This window comes from Pistacia vera, unplaced genomic scaffold (genome assembly GCF_008641045.1).
Source record: "Pistacia vera cultivar Batoury unplaced genomic scaffold, PisVer_v2 Contig752, whole genome shotgun sequence".
Lineage (NCBI taxonomy): Eukaryota > Viridiplantae > Streptophyta > Magnoliopsida > Sapindales > Anacardiaceae > Pistacia > Pistacia vera.
The window spans coordinates 162,434-181,431 of record NW_022196615.1 but is presented as its reverse complement, the minus strand read 5'-3'; the positions used below and the strand labels follow the sequence as shown (position 1 = coordinate 181,431).

General features: G+C 36.2%; 2 protein-coding genes, 1 long non-coding RNA gene and 1 pseudogene across 4 annotated transcripts; all 4 read right to left on the bottom strand.

The window, feature by feature from the left end:
• Positions 1 to 1,191: 1,191 nt before the first annotated feature.
• LOC116115725 lies at positions 1,192 to 3,583 on the bottom strand. Its single transcript, XM_031401851.1, has 3 exons — positions 3,481 to 3,583; positions 2,464 to 2,961; positions 1,192 to 1,954 (listed from the first exon to the last, which is right to left on the bottom strand). The coding sequence occupies exons 1-3, from the start codon at positions 3,554 to 3,556 to the stop codon at positions 1,428 to 1,430; spliced, it is 1,101 nt and encodes a 366-aa protein (XP_031257711.1). The 5' UTR covers positions 3,557 to 3,583; the 3' UTR covers positions 1,192 to 1,427.
• A 1,342-nt stretch (positions 3,584 to 4,925) lies between these two features.
• Positions 4,926 to 5,663, bottom strand: LOC116115746 (annotated as a pseudogene).
• A 236-nt stretch (positions 5,664 to 5,899) lies between these two features.
• LOC116115706 lies at positions 5,900 to 6,242 on the bottom strand. The gene is made up of 2 exons (XR_004125712.1): positions 6,083 to 6,242; positions 5,900 to 5,970 (listed from the first exon to the last, which is right to left on the bottom strand). It is a non-coding gene; the product is annotated as an uncharacterized LOC116115706 (long non-coding RNA).
• Positions 6,243 to 8,352: 2,110 nt separating this feature from the next.
• Positions 8,353 to 11,995, bottom strand: LOC116115719. 2 transcript variants are annotated; one of them, XM_031401845.1, is made up of 4 exons: positions 11,893 to 11,995; positions 10,876 to 11,373; positions 10,163 to 10,366; positions 8,353 to 8,914 (listed from the first exon to the last, which is right to left on the bottom strand). In XM_031401845.1, the coding sequence occupies exons 1-4, from the start codon at positions 11,966 to 11,968 to the stop codon at positions 8,592 to 8,594; spliced, it is 1,101 nt and encodes a 366-aa protein (XP_031257705.1). In that variant the 5' UTR covers positions 11,969 to 11,995; the 3' UTR covers positions 8,353 to 8,591. The 2 variants fall into 2 exon arrangements, with proteins under 2 accessions (XP_031257705.1, XP_031257704.1); XM_031401844.1 differs by lacking the exon at positions 8,353 to 8,914 and having other exon boundaries at positions 9,708 to 10,366.
• Positions 11,996 to 18,998: the final 7,003 nt, after the last annotated feature.

Sequence of the window (18,998 nt, the reverse complement as noted above, 5' to 3'; positions counted from 1 at the left end):
AGTCGGTAATGGATCTCAATTATAGGAGAATCGAGACTATTTTTGGAGTTTTTTTTTTTTTTTTTTTGTCTAATCAATACTAAGGTTAGGTAAATAGAACGCTCGATATTGTCGAAAATCTGTTGATAAAACGAGTAAAAAGTCACATAGCCTTATATCGCGTTTTACTTAGTTTTAAGCGGGCAACAAATCTCGATTATGGATGGATCGAGGACTATTTTTGGAACGTTTTCTTTTCCGTCTAATAAATACTAAGGTTAGGTAAATAACATGCTTGATCCTATCAAAAATCTGTGGATAAAACAAGAAAAAAGCCAAATATGTCTGATACCTATTTTAATCAATTTTTCACAAGTAATAGATCTTTATTATGGGTGAATCGAGAACTATATTTGGAGCATTTTCTTTTATTTCTAATAAATACCGAGGTTACGTAAATAACATGCTCTATCCTGTAAAAAATTTGTGGATAAAATGAGCAAACAACCAAATATGTCTGATACCTCGTTTTATTCAGTTTTTCAGCCGGTAATGGATCTCGATGATGGGTGAATCGGAGACTATTTTTTAAGTGTTTTCTTTTCTCTCTAATCAATACGGAGGTTGGGTAAATAGCAAACTCAATCAAGTCAAAAATCTGTAGATAAAACAAGTAAAAAGCCGCATAGGCCTAATACCTCGTTTTACTCAGTTTTTTAACTAATAATGGATCTCGATTATGAGTGAATCAAATACTATAACATATAATTACTTAATTGGCCCAACTATTTTAGTTATCTAACTCATAAGTCCTTAATTTCTCATATAAAGACAATTTAATAATTTGACACTAGACATAATTATTACTTAATTAATGTCATTAAATGCAATTAAGTCTATTCATCATTGACTTTTTATAATTCTTATCCATAGGTAAAATGACTATTTTGCCTCTGATATCTTTTTATGGATAATTGATTCATATGGTTTTCAATGAATTGACTATTTTACCCTTAGTTGGATTTTATGATTTTTAACATAAAATTAACATTTAAAAGACTATTTTGAATTGGGAACATATCTTTGACATCTTAGATATTACACATCTGAACATCTCTGATTTAAGTGAAGGGGTCGTGGAGTATTGTGCTAGTCTACGCAAAATTATGATCATGGAACCACTTGAAAGGTTTGTTTACAATTAATTGACAAGAATGGATATTATGAAACCCTTCATAGTTCATTATATATTCATATATTAATATTCCTTAATTATGCAACAAAAACATTCTTAGTATTACAAAAGATCCAATTTATATATATATATATAATCCAAGCCCTCTAGTTAATTTTGCTTGATTATGGCAATGGCTTTCACTTCTTCATATCCATGCTTCGTGGGTTACCAATCCAAATACTCAACACCTTCATTAAGTCAAATTGCTGGCTCATGGTTTACGAAGACTCAACAGTGTCACATCATCAAGAACCGGGCCGCAGAGAGAAGCTAAGTCATCGCTTCTCATGGTGTAAAATGTGCTAAGGAACATGATGCGAGTTCGTGTTGAAACAGCCACAAACTTAAGCACTGCACGTTTGAATCCACCTTTGCCTTTTGATTCATAAGGAACTTTGATTGTATCTCTCCCAGCAAAGGCTTCAACAATCATGGATCCTTCACATGAGTTGCTGGCATCTCCCACTGAGAATGAGAGTGTGTAAATTTTTCCAGGGATGGTTCGAACGATTTGGGCAATGGCACTTTCTTTTCCTGCAACAAGTTCAACCGCTCTCCTCCCATGTGGGACTGAGAAATGCTCGGCGTCTATGTACTTGACAGCTTTCAAGGATTCAACCATCCAGCCTGGTAATGGAGAGTGGTCGTCTTCAATGTTGGGTGGGATTAGGACACCCCAAGATGTGTTGGGAAACACATATGGACCTTCTTCAAAACTTGGATTTTTCACCAAGTTTTCTGCACAAATAAAATGGTAAAAATTAATTTCACCATAATTCTTCACTGAATCCACATGCAAAGTTTTTAATGGGTCTCCAGTACTATGTCATTTGAGGAACATACTGACAAACAATCTGATCTTGGTCGCTATCATTTATAGCTGTTTAGCCCCACACCAAATAATATTACGACCGATTACTGACTCTTTCCCAGAAAAACAATTGCTACAGGTAATCAATGCAAAAGTTGCGAGCCAAAAAATTTGAAGTTTTAATTGTAAAAATCATCATGGCACATAACATGAATGCGACCAAACTACCTAACTCCTCAGAAGTAATTGATCAAGCAAACAAAAAACAAAAAAACAAAAAAAAAAAAAAAATGGCCAACATGCCTCTTCGGAGGTCCCTATGATCCTGTCACCGTCTTCCAGCTCTAATGAATTAATACACCTAATTAAATATATGCATAACTGATATTCTATATCATATAGTTTTAATTCATTTCAGAAAAGAGATAGAACTTACTGTTGTTTGCTCTAGGAGGGTAAAGTGTTCTAATGGCAACCGAATCGACGAGCGGTCCGCAGGCAGGATCCTCCTCGACTCCTGGATTGTGTAAAACAAACTCTACAGGATCATATAAAGCTTTGAAAGCCCATGCATAAGTGTCCCAACCATTACTACTGTAGAGTGTTTGCACAGGCAGCACACCATAATCTGGCGCCACGGATATGTTGAGCGACTCATCTTGGGCACAAGTGCGAGCATAGCTGAATGAGATGGCATAGTACATGCCCTTAGTCACTTTGATTCTTTGCTTAACTGATGCCTCGTTTCCTAGCCTAACTGCAAAGGCTCCCTCTGGCACCACTAGCAACATGTCCCCTTGCTTTTGCCCCGATTTTATGTACTCCACGAACCCCGAAGTTTCCCATTTTGGTATTGCATACTTTCCGAGAACCACTGTGCCATTGATGTCCGTGGGCTTTGGTCCGAGCTCAAAGTTACCATTTGGTACTAGTCCTGGCGTAAATGAGCAATAAATGATAATTACGTTAGCAGTAAAATACTTACAGCTGGATATATTCCCAGTTTAAGCAATAAGAAAACAAAAGTGACTTCATTTACTATTTGCTAAAAACAAGATATATGTCTTCATCTCCTTTAATTAATGCAACAATGAGCTGGATGTTGTACAGAATAGCAGGTCACAGTTTTTTACAGAAAGACAAATATGGCATATTAATTAAAGAATTTGAAATTTAAAAGCTGTTACTGTTCACATCAATGACACTATTCTTAAAGCAATTGAATACTATATATGCGGATAATCAGCCAGAAAATACTGTGGTCATGTCGGTCATGCCACCACAACAAACTTTCAATACTCAGTTGCCAGTTGCCACCTGCTCTACGGCAAGAAATTAACCAGGCAAAGCCTCAAGAGCTCCCAAGCCAGTTCTTGATATGGGGTTAATGTAACAGACTAATGAACTAATACACGTATTAATTCATGAATTTAAAACTGCGGCTTTGGCTTACCGTCTACTATGAGGGAGAAGGAGACGTGGAAGGTGGAACAGAGTAGCACCGACAGAAAAATGAACCCTCCTCGCATCGTTAAACAAAACTGTGCGCGCAAAAGCCAAAAAAAAAAAAAAAAACAAAGAAAGAAAAAATCCTTCGGGAAAAAGAGAGAAGAGGATATGTGTTTTAGATAGACTGATGATCAGAAGATGGGCTTATATGCATGTTGATGAAGAATAAGGCCCTTGGATTTAAAAGGAAATTACAAATTATGCCATTTATTATGACTGTATCATCACGTGGGTTGACCAATGACGAATTTGCCCTTTCCTTTTCATAATGCCCCGAATGTGGGTGGGTTGGCTGGACGTGGTTGAAGAGGGGACAAAAACTGTTCAACGTCACATGGGTTCTACTGCAACGTTTAGGCTTTTTGAGGGCATGTTCGTCATCTAATTCATCACCTTTTTTTCACTAAATAGCTAAAATAAGTAATTCTTCTTCTTCAGTCAATTCGCCAAAAATATAAAAATTATTTAACATTCTTGTCAGTTTTGCTATTATTTGTCTGATACTCCAGTGACGATGATCAATATCCCTGATTCCTGGGCTATTCACTGCCATAAGTAGGATTAATAATTCACCATGTGCATGGTAGATATTATCAAGTTTTTTAATTAATAAAGATGTTAAGATTTGCTTGTTCTCTCCTGAAGGAGAAGGAAGATGGATTTCAATTTCATTCATGTCTTTCACGGTGAAATTACAGGGAGGGTACCATCAACCATGGGAGCCAGCCATCCCCAGATGTTTTCTATTTTTGCCCTCTGTGTTGACTCCATATCAATACAATCTTCCAGATGTCATTTATTTAAAAAGCAAAGGCCATTCTTTTTTTGGAGAAGGTAGATTCGAAAGTTTGCCTTTTGGATTCTTATTTTTATGAAAATAGCTCTGCAACTGTTAAAAAGTTACAAGAAACATAGCACGAGGAAAGTGGGCCAAGTTTTCAGGGGAGAAGAAAGAGTAACCTAATCCAAGGAACTCTAAATCGTGGCTTGTTCTTGGGCTTTCATGGTTGTGGACCCATTTTTAACCTTAAAATAATATTACAACTATGAAAGTGGGCCGACTTTCATCTCAAACCTAATCTTCTTCTTCTTCCTCTGATCACTTTGCATGTGGACGACCAATCTTAGACTGGATATCGAGCCACCCCTGTCCTTACCCTTTTTTGGATTTTTTCTTTTCATTTTCAGATCAATCTCTTCTCAATTACTCACCACCTCCCTTCATTTGCTTCTTCTTCTCTCAAATGGGATATAAATAACCATTATTATGAAACCTTCATAGTTCATTATATATTATATTAAATTCCTTAATTAGCAACTAACATTCTTAGTATTACAAAAGATCCAATTATATATATATATATTCATCCAGCCCTCTAGTTAATTTGCTTGATTATGGCAATGGCTTTCACTTCTTCATATCCATGCTTCGTGGGTTACCAATCCAAATACTCAACACCTTCATTAAGTCAAATTGCTGGCTCATGGTTTACGAAGACTCAACAGTGTCACATCATCAAGAACGGGCCGCAGAGAGAAGCTAAGTCATCGCTTCTCATGGTGTAAAATGTGCTAAGGAACATGATGCGAGTTCGTGTTGAAACAGCCACAAACTTAAGCACTGCACGTTTGAATCCCCTTTGCCTTTTGATTCATAAGGAACTTTGATTGTATCTCTCCCAGCAAAGCTTCAACAATCATGGATCCTTCACATGAGTTGCTGGCATCTCCCACTGAGAATGAGAGTGTGTAAATTTTTCCAGGGATGGTTCGAACGATTTGGGCAATGGCGCTTCTTTTCCTGCAACAAGTTCAACGCTCTCCTCCCTGTGGGACTGAGAAATGCTCGGCGTCTATGTACTTGACAGCTTTCAAGGATTCAACCATCCAGCCTGGTAAGGAGAGTGGTCGTCTTCAGTTGGGGGGATTGGAACCCCAAGATGTGTTGGGAAACACTATGGACTTCTTCAAAACTTGGATTTTTCACCAAGTTTTCTGCACAAATAAAAAGGTAAAAATTAATTTCATCATAATTCTTCACTGAATCCCATGCAAAGTTTTTAATGGGTCTCCAGTACTGTCATTTGAGGAACATACTGACAAACAACTGATCTTGGTCGCTATCATTTATAGCTGTTTAGCCCCACACCAAATAATATACGACCGATTACGACTCTTTCCCAGAAAAACAATTGCTACAGGTAATCAATGCAAAAGTTGCGAGCCAAAAAATTGAAGTTTTAATTGTAAAAATCATCATGGCACATAACATGAATGCGACAACTACCTAACTCCTCAGAAGTAATTGATCAAGCACACAAAAAAAAAAAAATAACAACCAAAGCAATCAAATCGTATTCGTACCAGTTCCACCATCGCCGACGATAACAAGCTTGAAGCTTGGATAATCAACGGTCTGCTGATTTGGTAGAGCCTGAAACACAAATCACAAACAAACAGAAGACCATTAACACATCCGCAATTACAGATCCAATCACATCGACAATTAAACAAATAAAAATAATGAATTTAAAAAAAAAAATTACCATGTAGTTTCCTTTGAGTTTTGATTTTGAATTTGATTGAGAAGCGAGAGTTAGGGGTTGGGGGACTCGTCTCTAAGGGGGTTTATATATGAGGTTTAAGGACACCCTAATTGTTTCTAGATACAATCTCCTACGTTCGGCTGCACCCTATACAAAGATCTCCACTCTTAATAATCCCTAAATTGTTATACTTTTTTAAATTTTTGGTCAAAGTCGGTGTAATTTCTGTAACGTGTTGCAGGAGATCTCTCCTCCGCTATATCTCACTTCTTAGGTAGCTTTACCCTGACGCGACTCTCTGGACCGTTTGATTTATTTACTCAGTCCATGATTGTTTCACGTGTACTTATGTCTTATGTGGGTTTAAATCAGGGGTTTATGTTTGGGCCTAGATATTTTGGGCTCGGTCTTCTATTACATGGGCCGAGCTCAAATTTTATGTTACAATTGTTTGGATCTCCGTATAAATGAAAATAATTTGGACCTGCTCATCAAATATTTGTTATTTAACTTCAAATTTTATTTAATGGATAAATCATCGATATTAATTTTGTTTCATAACTTATGATTGTAGACAAAATTTCATAGATGTTTTAAACTTGAATTTTTTTTTTTTTTTTTTTTTTTAAACTTGAATTTTTTTTTTTTTTTTTCGAATTTACATGTATGAAAATGTGCATTGAGTGATTGATAAGGTAAATATATGTATATGCCCAATACCGCGTTTTACTCAGTTTTTCAATTGGTAATGGATCTCGATTACAGGTGAATTGAGTACTATTTTTCGAGCGTTTTCTTTACCGTCTAATTAATACTGAGGTTAGGTAAATAACATGCTTGATCCTGTCAAAAATGTGTGGATAAAATGAGCAAAAAGCTGCATGGGCCCGAATCCCGTTTTACTCAGTTTTTCAACATGTAATAGATCTCGATTATGGGCGAATCGAGGACTATTTTTAGAGCATTTTTATTTGTCTAATCAATATTGAGGTTAGGTAAATAGCATGCTCGATACTGTAAAAAATCTATGGATAAAACAAGCAAAAAGCCATATAGGCTCGATACCTCGATTTACTCACTTTTTCGGCCGGCAATGGATCTCAATTATGGGAGAATCGAGACTATTTTTGGACATTTTTCTTTTCTGTCTAATCAATACTAAGGTTAGGTAAATAGAACGCTCGATATTGTCGAAAATCTATTGATAAAACGAGTAAAAAGTCACGTAGCCTAATATCGCGTTTTACTTAGTTTTTAAGTGGGTAATGAATCTCGATTATGGGTGGATCGAGGACTATTTTTGGAATGTTTTCTTTTCCGTCTAATAAATACTAAGGTTAGGTAAATAGCATGCTTGATCCTATCAAAAATCTGTGGATAAAACAAGAAAAAAGCCAAATATGTCTGATACTTGTTTTAATCAGTTTTTCACAAGTAGTAGATCTCTACTATGGGTGAATCGAGAACTATATTTGGAGCATTTTCTTTTATTTCTAATAAATACTGAGGTTACGTAAATAGCATGCTCTATCCTGTCAAAAATTTGTGGATAAAATGAGCAAACAATTAAATATGTCTGATACCCCGTTTTACTTAGTTTTTCAGCCGGTAATGGATCTCGATGATGGGTGAATCGGAGACTATTTTTTAAGTGTTTTCTTTTCTCTCTAATCAATATGTAGGTTGGGTAAATAGCATACTCAATCATGTCAAAAATCTGTGGATAAAACAAGTAAAAAGCCGTATAGGCTCGATACCCTGTTTTACTCAGTTTTTTAACTAGTAATGGATCTCGATTATTAGTGAATCAAAGACTATAACATATAATTACCTTATTGGCCCAACTATTTTAATTATCTAACTCATAAGTCCTTAATTTCTCATGTAAGGACAATTTAATCATTTGACACTAGACATAATTATTACTTAATTAATGCCATTAAATGCAATTAAGTCTATTCATCCTTGACTTTTTATAATTCTTATCCACAGGTAAAATGACTATTTTACCCCTGATATCTTTTTATGGATAATTGATTCATACGGTTTTCAATGAATTGACTATTTTACCCTTAGTTGGATTTTATGATTTTTAATATAAAATTAACATCTAAAAGACTATTTTGAATTAAGAACATACCTTTGACATCTTGGATATTACACATCTGAGCATTTCTGATTTAAGTGGAGGGGTCGTGGAGTATTGTGCTAGTCTACGCAAAATTATGATCATGGAACCACTTGAAAGGTTTGTTTACAATTAATTGACAAGAATGGATATTATGAAACCCTTCATAGTTCATTATATATTCATATATTAATATTCCTTAATTATGCAACAAAAACATTCTTAGTATTACAAAAGATCCAATATATATATATATATATATCATCCAAGCCCTCTAGTTAATTTTGCTTGATTATGGCAATGGCTTTCACTTCTTCATATCCATGCTTCGTGGGTTACCAATCCAAATACTCAACACCTTCATTAAGTCAAATTGCTGGCTCATGGTTTACGAAGACTCAACAGTGTCACATCATCAAGAACCGGGCCGCAGAGAGAAGCTAAGTCATCGCTTCTCATGGTGTAAAATGTGCTAAGGAACATGATGCGAGTTCGTGTTGAAACAGCCACAAACTTAAGCACTGCACGTTTGAATCCACCTTTGCCTTTTGATTCATAAGGAACTTTGATTGTATCTCTCCCAGCAAAGGCTTCAACAATCATGGATCCTTCACATGAGTTGCTGGCATCTCCCACTGAGAATGAGAGTGTGTAAATTTTTCCAGGGATGGTTCGAACGATTTGGGCAATGGCACTTTCTTTTCCTGCAACNCTTAGTTTTTCAGCCGGTAATGGATCTCGATGATGGGTGAATCGGAGACTATTTTTTAAGTGTTTTCTTTTCTCTCTAATCAATATGTAGGTTGGGTAAATAGCATACTCAATCATGTCAAAAATCTGTGGATAAAACAAGTAAAAAGCCGTATAGGCTCGATACCCTGTTTTACTCAGTTTTTTAACTAGTAATGGATCTCGATTATTAGTGAATCAAAGACTATAACATATAATTACCTTATTGGCCCAACTATTTTAATTATCTAACTCATAAGTCCTTAATTTCTCATGTAAGGACAATTTAATCATTTGACACTAGACATAATTATTACTTAATTAATGCCATTAAATGCAATTAAGTCTATTCATCCTTGACTTTTTATAATTCTTATCCACAGGTAAAATGACTATTTTACCCCTGATATCTTTTTATGGATAATTGATTCATACGGTTTTCAATGAATTGACTATTTTACCCTTAGTTGGATTTTATGATTTTTAATATAAAATTAACATCTAAAAGACTATTTTGAATTAAGAACATACCTTTGACATCTTGGATATTACACATCTGAGCATTTCTGATTTAAGTGGAGGGGTCGTGGAGTATTGTGCTAGTCTACGCAAAATTATGATCATGGAACCACTTGAAAGGTTTGTTTACAATTAATTGACAAGAATGGATATTATGAAACCCTTCATAGTTCATTATATATTCATATATTAATATTCCTTAATTATGCAACAATAACATTCTTAGTATTACAAAAGATCCAATATATATATATATATATATCATCCAAGCCCTCTAGTTAATTTTGCTTGATTATGGCAATGGCTTTCACTTCTTCATATCCATGCTTCGTGGGTTACCAATCCAAATACTCAACACCTTCATTAAGTCAAATTGCTGGCTCATGGTTTACGAAGACTCAACAGTGTCACATCATCAAGAACCGGGCCGCAGAGAGAAGCTAAGTCATCGCTTCTCATGGTGTAAAATGTGCTAAGGAACATGATGCGAGTTCGTGTTGAAACAGCCACAAACTTAAGCACTGCACGTTTGAATCCACCTTTGCCTTTTGATTCATAAGGAACTTTGATTGTATCTCTCCCAGCAAAGGCTTCAACAATCATGGATCCTTCACATGAGTTGCTGGCATCTCCCACTGAGAATGAGAGTGTGTAAATTTTTCCAGGGATGGTTCGAACGATTTGGGCAATGGCACTTTCTTTTCCTGCAACAAGTTCAACCGCTCTCCTCCCATGTGGGACTGAGAAATGCTCGGCGTCTATGTACTTGACAGCTTTCAAGGATTCAACCATCCAGCCTGGTAATGGAGAGTGGTCGTCTTCAATGTTGGGTGGGATTAGGACACCCCAAGATGTGTTGGGAAACACATATGGACCTTCTTCAAAACTTGGATTTTTCACCAAGTTTTCTGCACAAATAAAATGGTAAAAATTAATTTCACCATAATTCTTCACTGAATCCACATGCAAAGTTTTTAATGGGTCTCCAGTACTATGTCATTTGAGGAACATACTGACAAACAATCTGATCTTGGTCGCTATCATTTATAGCTGTTTAGCCCCACACCAAATAATATTACGACCGATTACTGACTCTTTCCCAGAAAAACAATTGCTACAGGTAATCAATGCAAAAGTTGCGAGCCAAAAAATTTGAAGTTTTAATTGTAAAAATCATCATGGCACATAACATGAATGCGACCAAACTACCTAACTCCTCAGAAGTAATTGATCAAGCAAACAAAAAACAAAAAAACAAAAAAAAAAAAAAAATGGCCAACATGCCTCTTCGGAGGTCCCTATGATCCTGTCACCGTCTTCCAGCTCTAATGAATTAATACACCTAATTAAATATATGCATAACTGATATTCTATATCATATAGTTTTAATTCATTTCAGAAAAGAGATAGAACTTACTGTTGTTTGCTCTAGGAGGGTAAAGTGTTCTAATGGCAACCGAATCGACGAGCGGTCCGCAGGCAGGATCCTCCTCGACTCCTGGATTGTGTAAAACAAACTCTACAGGATCATATAAAGCTTTGAAAGCCCATGCATAAGTGTCCCAACCATTACTACTGTAGAGTGTTTGCACAGGCAGCACACCATAATCTGGCGCCACGGATATGTTGAGCGACTCATCTTGGGCACAAGTGCGAGCATAGCTGAATGAGATGGCATAGTACATGCCCTTAGTCACTTTGATTCTTTGCTTAACTGATGCCTCGTTTCCTAGCCTAACTGCAAAGGCTCCCTCTGGCACCACTAGCAACATGTCCCCTTGCTTTTGCCCCGATTTTATGTACTCCACGAACCCCGAAGTTTCCCATTTTGGTATTGCATACTTTCCGAGAACCACTGTGCCATTGATGTCCGTGGGCTTTGGTCCGAGCTCAAAGTTACCATTTGGTACTAGTCCTGGCGTAAATGAGCAATAAATGATAATTACGTTAGCAGTAAAATACTTACAGCTGGATATATTCCCAGTTTAAGCAATAAGAAAACAAAAGTGACTTCATTTACTATTTGCTAAAAACAAGATATATGTCTTCATCTCCTTTAATTAATGCAACAATGAGCTGGATGTTGTACAGAATAGCAGGTCACAGTTTTTTACAGAAAGACAAATATGGCATATTAATTAAAGAATTTGAAATTTAAAAGCTGTTACTGTTCACATCAATGACACTATTCTTAAAGCAATTGAATACTATATATGCGGATAATCAGCCAGAAAATACTGTGGTCATGTCGGTCATGCCACCACAACAAACTTTCAATACTCAGTTGCCAGTTGCCACCTGCTCTACGGCAAGAAATTAACCAGGCAAAGCCTCAAGAGCTCCCAAGCCAGTTCTTGATATGGGGTTAATGTAACAGACTAATGAACTAATACACGTATTAATTCATGAATTTAAAACTGCGGCTTTGGCTTACCGTCTACTATGAGGGAGAAGGAGACGTGGAAGGTGGAACAGAGTAGCACCGACAGAAAAATGAACCCTCCTCGCATCGTTAAACAAAACTGTGCGCGCAAAAGCCAAAAAAAAAAAAAAAAACAAAGAAAGAAAAAATCCTTCGGGAAAAAGAGAGAAGAGGATATGTGTTTTAGATAGACTGATGATCAGAAGATGGGCTTATATGCATGTTGATGAAGAATAAGGCCCTTGGATTTAAAAGGAAATTACAAATTATGCCATTTATTATGACTGTATCATCACGTGGGTTGACCAATGACGAATTTGCCCTTTCCTTTTCATAATGCCCCGAATGTGGGTGGGTTGGCTGGACGTGGTTGAAGAGGGGACAAAAACTGTTCAACGTCACATGGGTTCTACTGCAACGTTTAGGCTTTTTGAGGGCATGTTCGTCATCTAATTCATCACCTTTTTTTCACTAAATAGCTAAAATAAGTAATTCTTCTTCTTCAGTCAATTCGCCAAAAATATAAAAATTATTTAACATTCTTGTCAGTTTTGCTATTATTTGTCTGATACTCCAGTGACGATGATCAATATCCCTGATTCCTGGGCTATTCACTGCCATAAGTAGGATTAATAATTCACCATGTGCATGGTAGATATTATCAAGTTTTTTAATTAATAAAGATGTTAAGATTTGCTTGTTCTCTCCTGAAGGAGAAGGAAGATGGATTTCAATTTCATTCATGTCTTTCACGGTGAAATTACAGGGAGGGTACCATCAACCATGGGAGCCAGCCATCCCCAGATGTTTTCTATTTTTGCCCTCTGTGTTGACTCCATATCAATACAATCTTCCAGATGTCATTTATTTAAAAAGCAAAGGCCATTCTTTTTTTGGAGAAGGTAGATTCGAAAGTTTGCCTTTTGGATTCTTATTTTTATGAAAATAGCTCTGCAACTGTTAAAAAGTTACAAGAAACATAGCACGAGGAAAGTGGGCCAAGTTTTCAGGGGAGAAGAAAGAGTAACCTAATCCAAGGAACTCTAAATCGTGGCTTGTTCTTGGGCTTTCATGGTTGTGGACCCATTTTTAACCTTAAAATAATATTACAACTATGAAAGTGGGCCGACTTTCATCTCAAACCTAATCTTCTTCTTCTTCCTCTGATCACTTTGCATGTGGACGACCAATCTTAGACTGGATATCGAGCCACCCCTGTCCTTACCCTTTTTTGGATTTTTTCTTTTCATTTTCAGATCAATCTCTTCTCAATTACTCACCACCTCCCTTCATTTGCTTCTTCTTCTCTCAAATGGGATATAAATAACCATATAACGCAAGGTATTTTCAATATATTATATCAATTCATAACTCACAAAACCTTTTATCTGAAATTTAATAAACAAGGATTTTAATGACCTAATGGCTCCATCTCCAAAAGGGTTAAATTTGAACTTTAGTTATTTGTATTCTATGAATAGGACAGATATGGGAACTTCCACCATTAATAATGCCAAATTCACCTCACAAACTCATTGAAGAAAAAACCCAGAAATTAAATAATTAAAAAAAAAAACATGGACAACCTAATCAGAAATAATTGCCACGACTTAATAAATTAAGACTACTGTTTATAATTATTATAAAGTACATAAATTTAAAGTTTCATACCGAGCCCCCAATGAGATTATTACCTTAAATGTTTTTTTTTTCCCCAGAGTAGATTGATGATGACATTTGAACCAGCAGTGGGGAGATCTAGTTTTGGGCTCCTGCACGAATGGGAAAGGGGTGGCCCTACCTGATTGTGATCCCAGATTCCTCATCAAGTGTTTATAATAGAAGGGTTAGTTCTGATAGATCTCCAACTTCTCACCGTTTACAAGGGGATGAAATGTAATGACGTTGATGCTTGATTTTGGATACCAACGACTTGCACGTGTAAAGTACTAAAAAAGTCTTTAAAAATTACACGTGATGGATCCATGAGATTTTAATATGGTGCTGAGATTATATATTTTACAGAAAACATAAATAATAGAATGACAAGAGAGGTTTTTATAATGGTTCGGATGCTTAAAGCAAATCCTACATCTATTGTTATTTTATTGTTCTCTTACTATTTCTATGATATTGCCCGTAAGACATGCAAAAATGAAGAAATATTTTGCTTACAAAAAGAAAGAATGAAGTTCAAATCTATGTCTAATTCTCGTATGTCCAACCCCCCTTTTCGTGAAGAGAGTTGCTTATTTATACACTTTTTAGACCAATATAATGACTGTTTTTGTAAGTTGTCATGACACGTGGGAACCACACCTTAATCTTTATCAACTTTATTTTGATAGAGTTGAGACAAGTGTGCGATCCTTATTCATTCATAGACAAAACTTGAATCTGTTAGATTAATGACAATTATATCTCTTCTGTCTTGAGGTGACGTGGTAACTCACTAACTATTGGAGAGTATAAAACCTTTATAAACTCTGATTGATTGGTGTTACCATTAATGTGATTTTGTAGGCACATCAAATGAAAAGAACGTGAAGTCTATAATAAATGAGAAATGTAAATGGTGAAGAATTTTGAGGGGCTGAATCGTGGAAAGAGACAAGACAGCCGACGCGGGTTGTGTCTAGACAAATCATAAGGGGGGTTGAGAAAACTACTCACGTGGGTGGCATTAAATAAGGTTGTTTCAAGATAAGACTGTGACCTCTTCTTAAAATGGGGGATGTTTGGCANTACTGTTTATAATTATTATAAAGTACATAAATTTAAAGTTTCATACCGAGCCCTCAATAAGATTATTACCTTAAATTTTTTTTTTTTTTTTCCCCAGAGTAGATTGATGATGACATTCGAACCAGCCGTGGGGAGATCTAGTTTAGGGCTCCTGTACGAATGGGAAAGGGGTGGCCCTACCTGATTGTGATCCCAGATTCCTCATCAAGTGTTTATGATAGAAGGGTTAGTTCTGATAGATCTCCAACTTCTCACCGTTTACACGGGGATGAAATATAATGATCAGAACGTCAAGTCTATAATAAATGAGAAATGTAAATGGTGAAGAGTTTTGAGAGGCTGAATCGTGGAAAGAGACAAGACAGCCGACGCGGGTTGTGTCTAGACAAATCATAAGGGGGGTTGAGAAAACTACTCACGTGGGTGGCATTAAATAAGGTTGTTTCAAGATAAGACTGTGACCTCTTCTTAAAATGGGGGATGTTTGGCAACCTAAAAAATTTTAATCTTTTCAACATGCTACTGCTTTACTGTTATTTCCTTAATCCCAGCTGTTGTTTATTGCACCACCACCACAAGAGGAACTGTGTATATGAATTATTCAATGGAAGTTGGATTGAGATGGTTGAATTTAGCCGACGTACAAATTATTTAGTTAATAAATTTATGATAACGATGGATGTCTGAATGATGTGATTTTCGATACACAAAATGGGACTTTACATATGAAATGAGCATCTTCAATAGATTACATGAAGATGGAGATGGCGGTGTTAAGCTTACCACTCCTCAATCATTGAACGTAGACATCCTAACTACTGAAATGCAGATTTTGAAGATCCCATAAGAAGCAAAGTAGGTGTATGTAAAAAGCTACTGGCATCAGCACATGGGTTTGTGGTCGAAAATGTGGCAACCAATCAGTTCATGTGTTGCGGTCTAAACTCTAAATCAGCTAGTGGAGGAGAAAGAACTCTTTTGGGTGAAAGCGTGGAAGTATCATCATTCATTCGCGCCCCTGACAGATATAATGGGTCTCTTCGTTACAATAGAAGCTTTTTGATGGTAAAAAGAGCCACCCCATCCAGGCCTCAAATGGTTAATCAATTGGGTTAAAACCAAACAACATCCATGGCCTATTGAGAAATTCTGGACAAGCAGATAACCCTTAGGGGGCGTTTGGTTGAGGAATGTTAGATTATTAGGAATGTTAGATTACTGGGAAGATAGATTACCTTAGAAGATTACTGGGAATCTTTAAAAAAATGTGTTTGGTTAGTTGGTGGGTATGTTATATGAATATGTTTGGTTATGGGGAATAAATTGGTGGGTATGTTATTTAAATTACTAAATTGTCCCCCTTTTAAATATTAATATAAGATTATTTTTATTATTAATTTTTGAATAATTTTTTTAACCCCCAATATTTCAGATTTACTAAAACACCCCCGCTTATATAAAACTGACGAAATCACCCCCACCTGCTGCCGCCGTCTGTCGCCACCGCAAACCACCGCCGGAAATCTCCGAAAGCACCCGTGAGTACCTCACCGTGACGAAGAGGCTTCGATATGGTCGTTAACGGCCAGATCCCTGGCCATTAACGGCCAGGTCTGGGCTAGATCTGGCCGTTAACGGCCATGTCCGTGGCCGTTAACGGCCAGATCTAACCCAGACCTGGCCGTTAATGGCTTCCATTGATCTGGCCGTTAACGGCCAGTTCCATTGATCTGGCCGGAAATGGCCAGAATAGATCTGGCCATTTCCGGCCATATCGAAGCCTCCGGAGCCTCCCACGGAATTTCGTTCATTTTCAAGAACTCTGACGATTTTTCGGCGGTGGTCCGTAGTGGTTGGCCGCTGTCGGTGGTGGTGGCTGGGTGGCAGTGGCAGTGGTGGCTGGGTGAGTGGTGGTCTGTAAATTATTTTAAATATAAGGGTATTATTGTCCAAAATTTTAATTAACAAGGGTAAAATTGAAATAGAATATTTATGTAAATTTGTTTTAAAGTAGGGGTATTATTGTCCAAAATTTTTATTAATAAGGGATAAAATTGTAACAAAAAAAGATAACCCTGGTAATCTCAAAATACCTAAAAAAATGGAGGTAATCAGATTACCTCTTATATTACCAATAGTAACTACTATTGGTATTTGAAGATTACCGGAATCTTATATTACTTGACAACCAAACGTGGTAATCAAATAATATAAGATGACATTACCCCAATAATCTGATAGTACCGCGAACCAAACGCCTCCTTAGAAGGGTTTGGTTGAGGGTAATGTGAAATTACTAGGGTTATATTATCTTATATTATTTGATTACTACATTTAGTTGTCAAGTAATATATGATTCCGGTAATCTTCAAATACTAATAGTAGTTACTATTAATAATATTGAAGCTAATCTGATTATCACAATTTTCTTAGGTATTGTAAGATTATCAGGGTAATCTTTTTTTTGTTACAATTATATCCCTTACTAATAAAATTTTAGGACAATAATGCCTTTATTTTTAAATTTATTTACATGAATGTTGTTTTTACTATTTTACTCCAATTAATTAACTTTTTGAACAAAATTACCCTTGAATTTAAAACAAATTGCAACCCATCCAAGCCACCACCCCCACCCACTTGCCGCCGCCTGCAGCCACAACCACCGCAGGAAAGGTGGATAGAAGGCTAAAAATGGTCGCCGTGCGCCGATATGACCATTTCTGACTAGATCGTGACAAATCTGGCCATTGACGGCCAGATTGATGGCTATTAACGGCTACAGACGTGGCCATTAACGGCCATCAATCTGGCTGTCAACAGCCAGATCTTTGGCCGAAAATGGCCATACGGCGCATGAAGGTCATTTCCTACTTTCCGTGCGTCGTTAGGTTGCTGACGACCGGCGGTGATTGCCGACGGCCAGTAGTGGCTAGGTTGTAAGGGTGCTTTGTTGATTTTCCAAACTTTTATTATGGAGTTGTTTTTACTAAGTTTTTAAATGCAGGGGGGTTATAATAATCCAAATAATCATCAATATTAAAAAATAATATAATAACAATATTTAATTAGAGAACAATTCAATAATTTAAATAATATACCCACCAATTTATTCATTTCAACCAAACATATTAATAAAACATACCTATTAATTTATTTCAACTAACCAAATAAATTTCCTAAAGATTCTTAGTAATCTTCAAAGTAATTTAACTTTCCAGTAATTCAATATTCCTTGAAGTAAACACCCTTAAGGAAATTCCTACACAGGTTAAAATTTCAAAATTCGGCCCCTACAAAGATAACTTTAGTCAAATTAGAATGCCATGGGTCAAATTTACAGCCAAGGTCGAAATACCAATCATAATAACAGAGATCCTCCCAGAAAATCATATGCACGCAATACTAGCAAACTTGTACCAGTCAACTTAGTTGTTTATCTTCAATGATCTGGTTTCTAGAGTATTATAAATGGATAAATCTATCCTTATAAAGAAGTTTACAAAATAGCTTACAAAGTGAAAGAAAAAACAAAAGAAAAATGGAAAAAGAGAAAGAGAGAAAGAGAGATAAATGATGAAGATGGAGGGTGGAGATTAACTTTGTATACCTCCTTTGTAGGCTTCTTTGTAAGAATAGCAACTCCCATTATAAATTGTCATATTTTACCATTTGATAACCAAGTTATTAAGATAGCGTTTGGTTTGAGTGATATAAGATTAATCCTATAATCTTTGTTTAATTTTCAAAATTCTTTCATTTGGTTGTCAAGTAATAAAATATTACATAACTTTTTACTGTAAATAGTATTTACAATTGATAATATTAGAGGTAATCAGATTACCTTCCTAATGGGTGTTAATATAAGATTACCCAGGTAATCTTAATTTTAACCATATTTTACCCTTAATCTTTTATCATTTAGGACACATTTACCCTCATATGTCTACTAAATAACAATTACCCAGACCCCCCACATTTGAGAATTTAGCTAAAACACTCCCGTCACAAAAAAGTTTAAAAGTTAACAAAATACCTTTAACCACCCAAGACCACTGCCGACTGCTAGCCACCACCGCTGGCTGTCGACGAAAGTCGTCATGTCAACCCAAGACCAAAGATGTGGCCGTAAAACGCCATAAATCTGGCCGTGAAATGGTCGCCGTTTCACAACCAAAGATCTGGTCTTTTAATGGCCACATCTTTGGCCGTGAAACAACCATATTCACGACTAGATTTGGCCAGATTAGACTTTATCAGCGTACGACCAATCAAATCCAACTGATAATACACCATTACGATGACTTTCGATGGTGATAGTTGGTTACCGACAATGACTTGGGGTAAGTGAAAGTGACTTTACTATAAATTAA

What these genes read in the sequence shown, in the direction of transcription:
- LOC116115725 (XM_031401851.1), bottom strand. Translation starts at nt 3,556, where the DNA reads ATGCGAGGAGGGTTCATTTTTCTGTCGGTGCTACTCTGTTCCACCTTC. An exon ending in CTTCTCCCTCATAGTAGACG is followed by an intron (nt 2,962 to 3,480) that starts GTAAGCCAAAGC and finishes CATTTACGCCAG; the next exon opens with GACTAGTACCAAATGGTAAC. An exon ending in CCCTCCTAGAGCAAACAACA is followed by an intron (nt 1,955 to 2,463) that starts GTAAGTTCTATC and finishes TTATTTGTGCAG; the next exon opens with AAAACTTGGTGAAAAATCCA.
- LOC116115719 (XM_031401845.1), bottom strand. Translation starts at nt 11,968, where the DNA reads ATGCGAGGAGGGTTCATTTTTCTGTCGGTGCTACTCTGTTCCACCTTC. An exon ending in CTTCTCCCTCATAGTAGACG is followed by an intron (nt 11,374 to 11,892) that starts GTAAGCCAAAGC and finishes CATTTACGCCAG; the next exon opens with GACTAGTACCAAATGGTAAC. An exon ending in CCCTCCTAGAGCAAACAACA is followed by an intron (nt 10,367 to 10,875) that starts GTAAGTTCTATC and finishes TTATTTGTGCAG; the next exon opens with AAAACTTGGTGAAAAATCCA.